This window comes from Spermophilus citellus, assembly GCF_964194105.1.
Source record: "Spermophilus citellus genome assembly, chromosome: 8".
NCBI lineage: Eukaryota > Metazoa > Chordata > Mammalia > Rodentia > Sciuridae > Spermophilus > Spermophilus citellus.
Window position 1 is genome coordinate 139,083,438 of NC_138189.1, and position 14,504 is coordinate 139,097,941.

Here is a 14,504-nt window from a genome sequence, read left to right on the forward strand (position 1 = left end):
GTTAGGGGTCATTCACTTACTAATTGCTACACTAACTAACAGGACACTTGAGCCACTGTTGCTGGGGTAAGAGGAAGAGTGTGTTGTGTCGTGGTCTTCGTTTTTGTTTATTCTGTTTGTTTGGGTGGATGGAAAGAGGGAAGAAGTGCAACCAAAGATGTGGTGTAGATAGAAATTCGAGGGTGGAAGGAAAAGTCTTCGAGGCTCAACCTATGCAGTGGGAGGAAACTGGAGTACAGCAAGCTGGGGTCATGGGGAATTAAATCCAGGACTCTCCATCTAGGACAGAGATGAACTCTGTGTTTTGAGAGGAAACTTCCAGCATGATCAACAATATCTACATTGAAAAGGTAGCAACACAAAAGAGGAAAATGCTAAAATCCAATTCACATTATAATAATTTTTAAAACAACCACAGAGTTGTTCACATTCCTTTCTTATTCTTTAGGTCTCATGATAGTCACTCAGGGTATGGCCGTTTTTGTCCTTATAGCTGTACCCACTTAATTTGTATATACCTCAGAAATCAGCTCCTCTAGGTTCAGATTAGTTGATTAAAACTTTAATGAACTAGAAGAAGTATTTCTACAGAACAATACTTGCCATTACCAGATGTGCTTGGTAGAAGTGTCTAGAAACCAAATCTCACCCCACACCTGATGTCCCATCAACTATTTTTCCTACATAGTACCCTCTCTGCCCAGCTGTTTAGACCCCTCTGAGCACATCCTCCAGGGCTTGGGCTGCAGGGGATTAGCTCTCTGTCACTTTCTATCCCCTCAGGACCCCAGTCCTTAAAAATTGCCATTGGTTGACTCTCTGACATACAATTATAGAATCAAGAGTCCCAATCCAGCCCCCCACATTCAAATCATCCTAGACACATGAGACACGATTCCATTTTTAAAGATGTTAAGCAATTACACAGCTTTGGTCAAAATAAAACATTGCCAATTCTCACCATCCACAACTCTGACCAGCAAGATTTTTAAATCCCTTCAATGTTGTAATCAATTAGAATAACATCAAATATCAGATCTGTTGATTTAAAAAGAAAAAACAGCATTTTTCTGGGTTTGTCCCTCCTACTTGCTAAGATGTCCATTTTGCCAAATGGACGGTAAGGAGGAAGAATCATGGGTGAGGTCAGGATGCCACCTCCAAGCTGACGGTGAGCCCAGCCTGAGGGCTTATTCCTTTTCCTAGGAGCGCACGGAAATGAGTTGAAAATCCAGTTCATATCCTTTAGTTTCACCTGAAACACACTGGACTTGGTTCAGACTTCCCAAATTGTGACAAAGCCACGCTCTGTCACAATCCCCTGTAGCCTCTGTTTCTACTGAGGGAAGGCCGGGTTTGAGGACTGCTGGATTGTTTTTATAGAAATATAATGGGTGCCCCTGAGGACCCCTGGGGCCTGCTCCCTTCCCCGTCCCAGGGCTTTCCCCTGAGAAGGCAACGAGTGTCCATGAGGAATCACTGCATCCATCTCTCTTCTTGTCCCCCCAGGAGCCGCACCCAGTTGGGCTTCCCCGGACCACAGGCCCTTTGCAGTCCTCTGTGCCCCCAGGCTCGAGCAGCATGGTCTCTGGGGCCAGTCCTGCTGGTCCCGGCTTCCTGGGCAGCCAGCCTCAGGCAGCCATCATGAAGCAGATGCTGATTGATCAGCGGGCTCAGCTGATGGAGCAGCAGAAGCAACAGTTCCTGCGGGAGCAGAGGCAGCAGCAGCAGCAGCAGCAGCAGCAGCAGCAGCAGCAGCAACAGATTCTGGCTGAGCAGGTACTGTGCCTCCATGGTGTGATCCATCCATTCAGCAAACACTTATGTGGCACCTGCTGTCTGCAAGGGACTCACCACAATCCCTGTCCCTGGCACGCAGACCAGCAATTCCCAGGACCATAGAAGAACCTACAGAACTTAGAGCTTTTCAATTAGTTAGGCTTTTTCCTCTAATGAATTAGTTTGTTCTTAAAAGGCAAGCTTCAGCCATCAATGTGAAGGCCCATTTGTCAGAAACAGTTCTTCAATCCGAGGCTGGCTCCTTGTCTTCTGAATCCTGGTTCAGGGATCTGCGTCATCAGCCTGCAGTGGGGGCTGGCTCTCATTCTTCTGAGGCCCTCATATTTCTAGCATGAAGCAAAAAAATAATAATTCCAGGAACTTTGTTTCTCGGGAGGAAAGTGCAGGAGGAGGGACAGTGGAGAATTCTGCAGAATTGGTCACGAACAATGGACCGGGAACAATAGCAGAACAATAGGGCCTGCAGAACCACCTGGAAACCTGAACTGGGGGTCAGAGAGGGTGAAAACTTAAGAAAGTTCCTGACAGCTTTTAAAACAGCTCAGGAAATCTGTGAGTTAAAGGAAGGCCTGACACAAATACACCACTACCTTAGGCATCTTTGTCCACCCGTGCTGTATGATTCCTCCAGCTTTGAAAGAAAGCCTTCGCTGCAGACCGCTCCTGTAGGTTTTGATTTGTTTTGTTTTTACAGATGCCTGAGCCTGATTTAGTATTATCCCAGGGAGGGCCTGAGGCCGCCTGCAAGAGATCCCCAGATGGCCCCTGTGGGGGCCTGCCCAGGGGATCTCACACAGGGCAGCTTCTTTATTGTGAGAGTGGGAGGTTGTCATACAAGGCTCAAGGCCCAACATGACTCTGACTCATGGTAATCCTTCTAGAATGTTCCTAATGAGATCAGAATTCTAGAAATTTACAAAGCATCCACCACCGCCTATTTACAAGATTCCAGGTAGGAATGTCCCTACTAACCAAGAACAGCAGCTCGAAGTAACACCAGTTATCCCCCAAAGAGAAAGATTGTCCTGTTGGGCACAGTTCACTCATGTTCCCTGTTTTTGCTTTGCTTCCTGAACAGCTGTGTAATTATCTCCCTTTTTACCAAGGTCAGTCAGCCGCCTGGCAGCTATTGTACAAACAAACCTCTATCCCTCTCACCCTGCATAAGGTGTGTGACAAGCAGCCATGCTAATATCTCTCAGGCGGTGATAAATGGAGCTGCAGAGGGAAGCCGGGTTTTGTAAATCCTCTCCTCGGCCAATCCCAGGAAATTTCAGGTGTGCCTGAGATGTTGAGTGATGGCTTTTGATACGTGTGCTGCCACCAAAGCACAGGGGGAAGTCAGGGTGACCAGGCAGAAATCACAGTGCCAGTCCCAGGATACTCCTACTCAGGAGCCAGATCAGCCAAGCCCTGGGGGAATAAAGAAGGAGGTGGGAGCGTGTAGAAGGAGATGTATCAAATGATGCCCAGACATCAAGAGGTGAGAAAATGAGCGAGACCCCTCGGAATCCAGGACCCGGAGAGAGAGAGAGAGGACTCCTTGGAAAAGATGGCAGGGGAACTGTGACCTGAATGCAATTCTTTAGCAACCGTGTGAATTTATAATAGGGGTCCAAGTCGAGATTATTTTACTCAGGGTGAGAACCTGCCCATCCTCTTGCTTGCAGTGGTGATTTTGAAACAAACCACTTGGCCTCTGACTTCGTCTACCAGATTAAGTTTGAATAATTTCCTTCATATAGCTGGTTTCACAATCACATGAGATAATGTGTGCAAATGTCTTTGGAGGTTGTATGCTCTCTACTAACTTATATGGGGACCCAACGTGTGACCTTGGTGTCAGAGAACATTGTGAAGAGCTGCAACCCATGTGCCAGCCACATCAGAATGGCATCTTGCCCTGGGCCTGCAGATAGCACTTATTAGTGCAGGCTATCCTGGGGGGGGTCTCCAAGTGGTGAGCTGTCAACTTTTTGCTAGAGAATGAATACTGCCTGTCACATCAACACCTTGCTGATTTTCTGTCTCTGCAGCATTGAAAGTGTCCTGGCAATTTTTAATTTTGGAAACAGTGTATCGGAAACACTTGGGTTTCCTGAAAGGCCATATGAGGAAAACAGAAGGATTTGGGATCGCAGATCTGTGGGAACTTTAAACTGAGTCTCGTTGAAAGCAGGCATGGGTTAACATTAAATGCCTCACTCTCCAGGAGCAAGGCCCTGTCACTTCTCATCTGTTCACAAAGGGTCAACAGAATTGGGAATTTTAGATGCGAAAGAAATGGAGATAGTGAAGCCCAATCATTTTACAAATGAGGAAATTAAGGTGTCATGGTTTGGATATGAAATATACCCCCAAAAGCTCCAGTTGTACAGGAATATGTAGGTGAGGAGACTGGATTAGGAGAGCTGTAACCTAATCAGTTCATCCTAGTTTGAATGAGTCACTGCAAGCAGGAGGGGGGTCACTGGGGACCCCCCTTATGTCCCCTTCCTCTCCCTTCCTCTCTCTACTTCCTGGGAACCATAAGTAGAGCCCGGGTCCTCTACCATACCCTTCTGCCATGATGGCCTGCCTTACTTGGGTCCAGAGCAATGGAGTCAGTCAACCATGCACTGAACCTCTAAAACCATGAGCCAAAAATAAACTTCTCTTCCTCTAAGTTGTTCTTGTCAGGTGTTTCAGTCACAGTTACGAAAGCTAACACTTAAGGCCAGGGAGCTTACGTGATTTATTTGAGATCACAGAACTAGAGAGAGGCAGAGCCAAGAGGGAAATGGTACTCCTGACTCCTGACTCCAGGCCATAGCCCAGGTTTGTTGCTCTCTGTGAGTGGCACAGTTTAATCCTTTTTTTTTTAATGCTGGGAATCAAACCCCGGGCCTTGAGCATGCTAGGCAAGTGCTCTGCCACTGAACTATACCCCAGACCTAAATTCCTGCATATTATGGGAAGTTCAGCTGAGGAGAAACTTTTAAATGCTCAGCTAACTCTCAATCATGCCTCTATATTGCTGCCTAAAAGATTAGCATGGTTTCTGGTCGACTCTTTAATGGTCTGCACGTCGATAAATGTCAAGAGTTTTCTGCAGAGTCCTATGGTAGGCACTCAGCTGGGGTCAACGGGGTAGAGGCTGTGTGTTTTTCTTCTGGATGCCAGAATGCTGGCTGGCCTTGTAGAGAAAAAGAAAATTATAGAGTTGCTCAGGAACAAACACGAGAGAAAAAAATAGAAGCCAACACATGTGGTAAGAAGTGGTCTATGTGTGTTATTTTTATAATGAATACTCTAAAGAGCAGGGCCTTGTTGTAGGCTCCTTAGAGCCCTTGCAGATGAAGGTGCTTCATGCATATTCAGCAGATGCAAGAAGGAGGTCAACCAGCCTCCGAAGGTCACGCAGCTACTCAGGGGCAGCCCTAGAACTAATACCTCTTTCTGTTCTCTTTCCACCTCACTCTGGGTCCTCTTGCTTTGCACATACAGAATGATAATGATCGTAATAGCCTGTCCGGTGTACTGGTAACAATACTAGTAGTGCAAATTCCCAGGAGTGGCAGAGGAAAGACGAAAATGCTGGCCTTCTGGATCTTGGTACATGTGGAATCCCATGTGGTTTCCTCAAAGCAGTAAATGCTGAATATTTTACTTGTATTAGATGTATGTTCAGGCAGTGTGGCTTAATGGGAATAAGATTAGCTCTTTTATATAGCCCCTGAGGATCGCATCCTCCTGTACCCAAACCATCTATTCAGGTCATTGAAAAGTAGTTGTTTGTCCCTTTGAGCTGGGTCCCCTTGGTGCTAAGGAAAGGCATGCAGGCCAAACTTGGGAAATTCAAATCCAAACCACCTCCCTCAACATGCATTCCTCATGAGCAGCAAGTCACATATCAGAAATGCAGGAAGATGTTCACCAAAAGCACATTCAGAAATGTTCGTAGCAAAGATATCATGTCAGCCCCATACTAGAAACACCCAAAACGACCACCAGCGGTAGGATGGGTGAATTGTGGTATATTCATAGGATCAATGCTATTCAATAGTAAGAATAAGAAAGCAATCAGTGTACATCCCAGCACAGGTGAAACTTCACAAATACAGCAGTGAGTATAAGAAGAAGACAGACATGAAAGCAGCATTATATTAGTCCATTTTTACAATAAATTTATTTTTTATTTTTTATTCCTTGGTACTGGGGATTAAACCCAGAGGGACTTTAACCACTGAGCCATATCCCCAACCCTTTTTTATCTTGAGACAGCATCCAGCTAAGTGCTAAAGGTCTTGCCAAGTCACTGAGGCTGGCCTCGAACTTACAATCCTCCTGCCTCAGCCTCTAGAGTTGCTGGGATTGCAGGCATGTGCCACCGTGCCAGGTTGAAGCCCTTTCTATGAAGTACAAAAGCAGACTTAACCAGTGTACATTGTTAAAAGTTAGGCTAATCATACCCCTGGTCAAGGGAGGGTGATGACCAGAGGGGCACCAGGAGCTGTTATAGACCTATGGAAGCTGTTACCTGGATTGTGTTCACTTTGTACAAATCCACCCACCTGTGTACTTGAACTTTGCACACTTTCCTGTTTGCACGTTATTTTTCAACATAAAGTTGAGTTTTGGGAAACAACCCTGCCTTCCCCAACTCCCAGGATGTATAATCAAGTGTCCTTCCCCCATCTCACATCCCCATCTCTTTTGTCCTCTCTCGTTCTAGCAGTTGCAGCAGTCTCATCTCCCCCGGCAACACCTCCAGCAACAGCGGAACCCATACCCTGTGCAGCAAGTCAATCAGTTTCAAGGTGAGGCCGTTCTGCACCTCTTCTGCCTTATCCTTCTCAGTGGCAAAGCGTAGGGAATGCGCGGCCCGTGGCGTTGCCTTACAGTCTGTATTCGTGTCTAGAGAGTCTCGCAAATATTTAGCAGCTGGCAGGAGAAGAGTACCAAACATTCAGAATGGATTCCTGGAGGCCCCTGTTGTGCTAGGAATGATCATTTTGGTCACTGGGTCACAGAGAGCCCAGGGGGAATGGGGTGGTGGTGGAAGGGAAGACTCAGGCAGCTGTCTTTTGGCAAAGGAACAGCATCTTTCACTAGTTTAGCAACCAGTAAGGACATACCAGTGCCTACCGGCCCAGTATCAGCATTTTTTATGTCTAGATGGTCATGTTAGTGACCACAGGGCCCAAGTCCTGGGCTGTATCTTTCTTGCTAATCCCAACAGGTGAAGGTGACCAAAACCCTCACTTCCAACAACCCAGTGGAAGAATCTGGCTTGAAACAAACACCAGTCTATGCTGAACGGAGAAGAAAGGTAGAGCCTTGAGGCCAAGTGAATTGTGCCAAACCTGCTGCCGGTTGCAAAAATCCTGAATTGTGGGCACACTGTATGCCAGCGTAGCCACCTCATGTAAATGCAGAAGGCCCACTCGAATATCAAGCCCTCCCAGTCTCCAAGAGAGAACCCTGGAGAGTCTCGTATGGCTGGAAGAAGAGCCTAGGACCCTTCCCAATCTTACCCACAAGAGTTTTCAGGGGGCCACAGAAACCCTAATTCTCACCCTCTGCCTGTTTAGTGGGATTCAGATCAGTGTTCTAACCCCTCGATGTTACCGACCCTTTAAGAATCTGCTGGAAGCATGTTATCTGCAGGAAAATGGATGGAAGAGTCCCTTCATTTGTCTCATTGTGACAAGTGAAATAAACCAAACTCAGAAAGTCAAGTATCATACGAAATTGTATTTTTATATGGTGTGCATGTACAAATATGTAACAACAGATCTCAACTTTATATACAACTGTAACACACCAGTTTAAAAAAATAGGGGGAAAAAGAATCTGTTGGAAGCTACAGAGCCTCTGCACAGAAATATGCACATATGTAAATATATGCAAACTCTGACATCATTGCTCATGTGTGACACTCTGGAATTTGATCAATAGACTAGGTGAACAATTTATGACCTGGGGTAGCACTTCTCAGTCTTTGGGTTATAACAGATGATTAAAATGATTTAGTGAGTCATAATTCACATGTTTTAAATGAAATACAATAGAAATTATCAGGGAATATCCGAAATGTTAGTTTCTATTATAAACCCATGTATATATATACTGGGTCACCCACTATGACTTGTGGCTTAATGAGTGTGAAACCCACTAGCAGTTACTGATAGATCTTGCTGAAGAGTGCTTGTGAAAACACTAGGCCCTGAATAACTCCTACTCCTTTGCACCCCTGGACCATTTATATGACCCTAGACCCCTTTGGACTTGACCCAGGAAAGACAAAAAGAATTCACCTGTGCACGGGTGTACTGATCAGTGCCAGTATTCTTTGAAGAAGTACTGTTTCAAGTTTCTCCACTGGAGAGTCACTGTGACATAAAGTCTTTGTCACAGATACAGAGCCCTCCTTTTCACCTGAGTTCTCAAACTTGAGCCTGCAACAGAGTCACCGGCAGAGCTTATTAAAGCACAGACAGCTGGGCCCCTTTAACAGGGTTTCTGACTCAGTAGGTCCAGCCTGGGGCCTGAGAGTTTGCATTTCTAACAGGTTCTCAGGAGTTGCCAATCCAGCTGGCTCGGGGAGCACACCTTGAGAATTGCTGCTTTAAAAACATAAATGCCGATATACCAATCACAGAGTCCCTTGAATTTTCTAGGTTCATAACTCACTTATTGTTTTTGAAATAAAGGATCCACCAGAGTTGAATAATTCCTCTGTGTTACAGGACGTAGATATGTATTTATATGACTCTTCTGAATGCTTTGAGTCTAGGTTAAAAGTTAGTAGGGCCCCTGAGCTGATTGGTCTGAGATATAATAATTTTTTTGCTATGTTCAGTATTTTCCAGGATCCCTAGATAGTGTGATGTTATGTTCCTGGGAAGATGGTAAATTGATAGATAATAAATACAGTCCTCAGAGAGAAGCTCTATTAGGAATTACTTGCATGGTTATTACACCATGCTCGTAACCACCACGCAGTGTAGAGGTCTTAATGACCATCGTTTTTCCTGTTGAGTTCCTTGCCTCTGAGTGATAATCCATACCAAATGCTTCTTTTTCACAAATATAGAATTGTGAATGAAAATAGAACATAGAACCTTTTAGGGGAAAAACTTCATATTGCCATCTCTGTTTGAATATGGAAGATTTTCGCTGACATTGTGATGTTAACCAACAGACAAGAAAATTAATGTGACTACAGTGTCTCACAATAATATCTGTTTTAGACAAAAAGAAAAAGAAAAAGTAGTCTGTTTAACCCACTTAGTAATCAGGTAAAGACAATTAATTCTTTGGATGCATTTGAATTTTTTTCCTTTGTATGTTTAAAATAACAGAAGGCATAAAACTGGGCTAATAGAAAGCTTTATATTTCGCTTAGGTTGAAAATATTGTGCTGATTGCTGATATTTAAATGCTTTTCTAAAAAATAAGAATCGCATCTAGATGGTGCTGTCATTTATGCTAAGTAATAGTTGGCTTTGAATAATGTTTCACTACCTGTTAAAGGGCATTTCAACATTTCTGCCTTCTAAAGAAAGGAACCTATTTCCCATTCACAAAATTAGTCCAGACAATACTCGGTCCTTCAACATCCATTATAAATATAAAACTAAAATGTCCAAATTATGAAAGTCCTTTAATCTGTGTCCAGCCGTCATCTCCATCAGTCTGTTTATATAATCTGAGTCTACCCAATCAATCTCTGAGTCAGCAATATTTTTCCCTTAAATTTTTTGTAAACAACTCAATAACTCATTTCACGATCTGATTGGCCATGCAGTCAATACAAATTCAGTGGTGAAGGTCACAAAACTTTATAACAAGATTACAAGTTGAAGGAGATACTACCATCCAGTGTTTGACCAGGAGGGTTTGATTTTTTTTTTCCAAAAATTACTTGGATATAATTAAGCTTAAAATAATTGAAATGCTTCTAGGGATTTAAGTTTTTAGATCTTTCAGTTTCCCCTTAGTACTGTTTCATTTTTCAGTGTAGCCTCATATTGATCAGAAGCCACAAAAACTTAAGTCATAATCAAAATTCCCATAATTTTATTTCTTAAAGAAAGGAAGAAAATATGGAGACGTATTTGCTGCCCAGAAATCAATAACCCCATCAGGAAGACAAAAACATGCTTCAGTTATCTGCCAAGGTGCCAGGCTTAACAAGGTTAGACTGTTCTCAGCTGGTTTCTCATCACAGTTCCAGATGGGATCAAATTTGCTTATAATATCGATCAGCTCCTGTGCTGCATCTTCTTTAAATGTCCAGGAAAAAGAACTATTTTTCTTTTTCCCATAGACTTAATCATTAGCAGAGCCATAGAAAAAATCTATTTTTTGTACTCCCCCCAGCCCTTTACAACATTGACTGGTGTTCCACAGGTGACATTTCCATTCACTTGGCTGGTCTGGAAATGTTATGGGAATCAGAAAGAAGGGCTTCATTCAAATGCCTAATTGAAGTTGAATGACTTGGTGTTGATAGATATTCTGGCCAACATTTAAACTGCATCACTGGAACTGTTGGTGATCTGCAGAGAGAAGTTCACAGTTATTGCAGATTGGAAAGGGTAGACTTTGCTACAAAGTTCATTGCCAAGAAGCAAGTAACAAGACGATTTCTTTTTCTAGCTCTAGAAGCTGATCAGTTTGAACTGACATGTATGAGTCAGAGAATCCAGAGCATGTGGAAATCTACAGGATGGATCTAAAAAAATGTCCCATTTGTCAAAATAGCTACTGGGCAGAAGCGAAGACATCCGACCTCTCAAATCCTACTCCAGTCTCCAGGGAAATCAGCCTAATGGTTTCCATTGATAGCATTCCCTACTAAGCCACATTCCACTTCACAAACAGAATGTGCAGACATTTCCTCTTAATTTAGCTGGAGAGATGAATTCCCCCCTCACCTTCAAAGAAAATGGTATCCTATTGGGTTGATGGCATCATATCCAGAAGAGTGAGAAAGAGTTTGCTTCTGAAATGCACACCTGTAATCCCACTGACTCAGGAGGCTGAGACAGGAGGAGTGGAAGTTTAAGGCCAGCTTCAGCAACTTAGAGAGGGCTTAAGCAACTTAGTGAGACCCTATTTCAAAATTTTAAAAAAAGGCTGGGGATGTGACTCAGTGGTTAAGTACCCCTGGGTTCAATTCCCAGTACAAAAAGTAGCGGAAATTTGGGTGACTTTAATTTTTGTCTTCGTGCTTTTCAATAATTTCCAAATTTTGCATAATCAGCATATGTTATAATTAGAAAAATGATAATCATTTTTATTAAAGATATATTATCAGAGTAAATCCTTTCATATTAAGGATTTTGTCATTTCCAAAGGAAAGTCCAGCAACTTGTCACAGTATAATGTTTATAGAGGAGAGTGAGTGATGAGTATTCTGTGTTTTCCTGCAGGCTCACCCCAGGATATAGCAGCCGTGAGAAGCCAGGCAGCCCTCCAGAGCATGCGAACGTCACGGTTGATGGCACAGAACGCAGGCATGATGGGAATGGGGCCCTCCCAGAACCCAGGGACGATGGCCACAGCTGCGGCCCAGTCAGAGATGGGACTGGCCCCTTACAGCACCACACCTACCAGCCAGCCAGGAATGTACAGTATGAGCACAGGAATGACCCAAATGTTGCAGCACCCAAACCAAAGTGGCATGAGCATCACACACAACCAAGCCCAGGGGCCGAGGCAGCCTGCCTCTGGCCAAGGGGTCGGCATGGTGAGTGGCTTTGGTCAGAGCATGCTGGTGAACTCAGCCCTGACCCAGCAGCACCAGCAGATGAAAGGCCCAGTGGGCCAGGCCTTACCAAGGCCCCAAGGCCCTCCAAGACTTCAGAGCATCATGGGAACTGTCCAGCAAGGAGTGCAAAGCTGGCAACAGAGGAGCTTGCAGGGAATGCCCGGAAGGACTAGTGGAGAACTGGGCCCATTCAACAATGGCGCCAGCTACCCACTTCAAGCAGGCCAACCCAGACTGACCAAGCAGCACTTCCCCCAGGGACTGAGCCAGTCGGTTATGGACGCTAACACTGGCACAGTGAGAACCCTCAACCCGGCTGCCATGGGTCGGCAGATGATGCCCCCACTCCCGGGGCAACAGGGCACCAGCCAGGCGAGGCCCATGGTCATGTCTGGGCTGAACCAGGGCGTCCCTGGCATGCCAGCCTTCAGCCAGCCCCCAGCGCAGCAGCAGATGCCCAGTGGCAGCTTTGCCCCCAGCAGCCAGAGTCAAGCCTATGAGCGGAACCCTCCTCAGGACATGCCATACAATTACAGCGAAGGCGCTGGGGCTTCCTTCCCTGGACTCCCGGACGGTGCAGACCTAGTGGACTCCATCATCAAAAGCGGGCCAGGGGATGAGTGGATGCAAGAGCTTGATGAATTATTTGGTAACCCCTAGTCAAGAGGGGTCCCGGGAGCCACAGCTACAGTGGTACAAGCTTACCCAGTGGAAAAGAAACAGGATGCTGACCCGTCCTTGTTTTTTTGTTTTTTTGACCCACGTAAACTGAGCAAAACTACAGCTGGCTGATGGTGGAAGATCCAGGTGTCCACCATGGCCCAGTGGGGCCTCGTTCACCTGGTTTTCGCACAGCAATCGAGCTGAGATGCCATGCCCATCCCTGCTGCAAAAGAGGAGATGGGGAGGGCAGGGGAGGGGAGACGAAGGAAGTGAACCCCTCTGCTCAGCGCCCCCTGTGATCGCCCGACCCAGCAAGAGCTGCTCCAGCCCAGAGGGACTGGACTGTGGCCAGAGGTGAGGTACCGCCAGCCCTCCTGCTCCAGGTCCAGGGACTACAGCTTAGAGACACAAGAGACAGAGCCTCAGCCAGGGAGAGTCCCACAGAGGCTGCTAGCCACCGCACAGGCAGGTGCAGGTCAGAAATGCTCCAGTCTCTGAGTGGGAAGAGACGCGCCTTCCAGACACGCTCCTGTATTTGCAGAACAGGCAGGAAGAACAGGGACTGATCCCAAAGGACCACCAAGGATCGTGCAGGCCTGTCTTCTGTCCCTGCCCATGAACCTCAGGCCAGCTGAGATTGAGAAGGGCCTTCCGGCAGTCCTAGGGAGCTGCCCCATGCCAATCACCACTCCAGGTTGAGCGGGAGTCTTTGGGGGTCAATACAATAATAGACAAGCAGGTGGCTCTCATCTGCTCCTGGGGACCACAGGGTGGAGGGACCCCTGCTGGATTGTGTGGGTCAGCCAGGCCTCCTCCTTCATCCCTGCCTCTGGACCCCCTCACTGCACCCCAGCCTGCCTTTGCTTCTCCTTAAAGACCATCCAAGAAGAGGTGAAGCTTTGGAGCAAAGTCAGAATAAATGCAAAACTGAGACAATGCCTGGGAGGCCAAGGGGATACTGGAGACTCTTTCTCCCACTTGCGTAGAGTGGAACGAATGTCTGCTTGGAACGGAGTGCACTGCGTGTGTGGGTTTACATGAGCTACACGTCTGATACTTCTGATACCCCCAGAGAGGAGTAGCCTGGAGGGCACCAGTTCTGAGTCTCTTGGTGAGAATCCCAGGGGTGCCATTCTAAAATTGGCCTTGCACAACATCTTTCTCATCATCAGACACCAATATAAAACCCCAGAGATGGAGGAACAGAAAAATCAATAGCTCCACTTTCCGGATTTGGATAGTGAACCGGGGAGGGTCCTTTCCTAAAGGCAAGGTGATCCACTTGGGGAATTCTGTACAGGCGTCCTCTGATGCTCTCAGCTCCACCCTGAGTGACACCTCCATGTCTGTTGGTCTGCCTCCCCTCCCACAGAGACAAAGTGGCACAAGTTGAATGGACTTTCCTCCTGTCCCTGGTCCCCTCATGTCCTACTTGCTGGCTCCCTTCTGTGCACCAACACACAACTCAGCACAGGAGGTCAGAACCCATGGAGGCCGCCCTGGCCGAAGGCGAGTTCCAGGGGAAAGCTGGGCAGAGGACTGTGCGGAGGAGGCAGGCAGGCATCGCCCTTGACTTGCTCTGCATCTGCCAGGAGTCTAGACCTGTTCCGAGGAGAGGGGAGGCCAGAGGCACCTGGCTGATGGAAAGTGGTGGCAGGGTGACTGTGAACTTCCTGAATGGGGAGGGAAGCTGAGAAGAAACAGATGAAAACCAAAAAGTAAAAAACAAATGCGAGATACAGATTCATAATTATTACCCTTTCCTGCAAGGTTCAGGAAATGAATATATAAGCAATGAGGAGGAGCTGGAGGAGGCTGATGGAAAGGGGGAGGCTCCATCATCTCCTCAAAGCTTCCTCCAGCCGCTCAGTCCTGGGACCAACGAATAGAGAGGTAGATTTTAATAAGGTTGTTTTGTTTTGTTTTTACTACGGTGCTGATGTATATGTAATGTCTAAAAAAAAAGTTATTTGTATATAAGTTTTTACAATACTACAGATATCACTGGGTCTACTATCTGTAAAAAAAATATATACATATAAATATATATATACTGTTTGTTTAAAATAGAGTATTTTTATTTCATTCCTTCACTCATCATCACAACAGTGGTATTGCACTTCAGATTACATCTAATGACTAATTTGTACTGTATGACCTATGGCAACTGGCTCCATTTGATTCAGATTTTTCTAGTTTTCTGTTTTTACTTTGTACATTGAGCATTGCTTATTTCCTTTTAAGAGATGTACAGGACTCTGAAATGTAGAAATGAGGTGAT

General features: G+C 45.7%; 1 protein-coding gene across 1 annotated transcript in view; it reads left to right on the forward strand.

The window, feature by feature from the left end:
• The window catches only part of MAML3 (mastermind like transcriptional coactivator 3), a 396,777-nt gene extending 382,273 nt beyond the window's left edge, over positions 1-14,504 (forward strand). Inside the window, exons 3-5 of the mRNA XM_081304141.1 lie at positions 1,510-1,779; positions 6,515-6,599; positions 11,223-14,504. Of these exons, the coding sequence (XP_081160267.1) occupies positions 1,510-1,779; positions 6,515-6,599; positions 11,223-12,220 (1,353 nt within the window). The 3' untranslated portion in view covers positions 12,221-14,504. The remainder of the gene's footprint in view (positions 1-1,509; positions 1,780-6,514; positions 6,600-11,222) is intronic.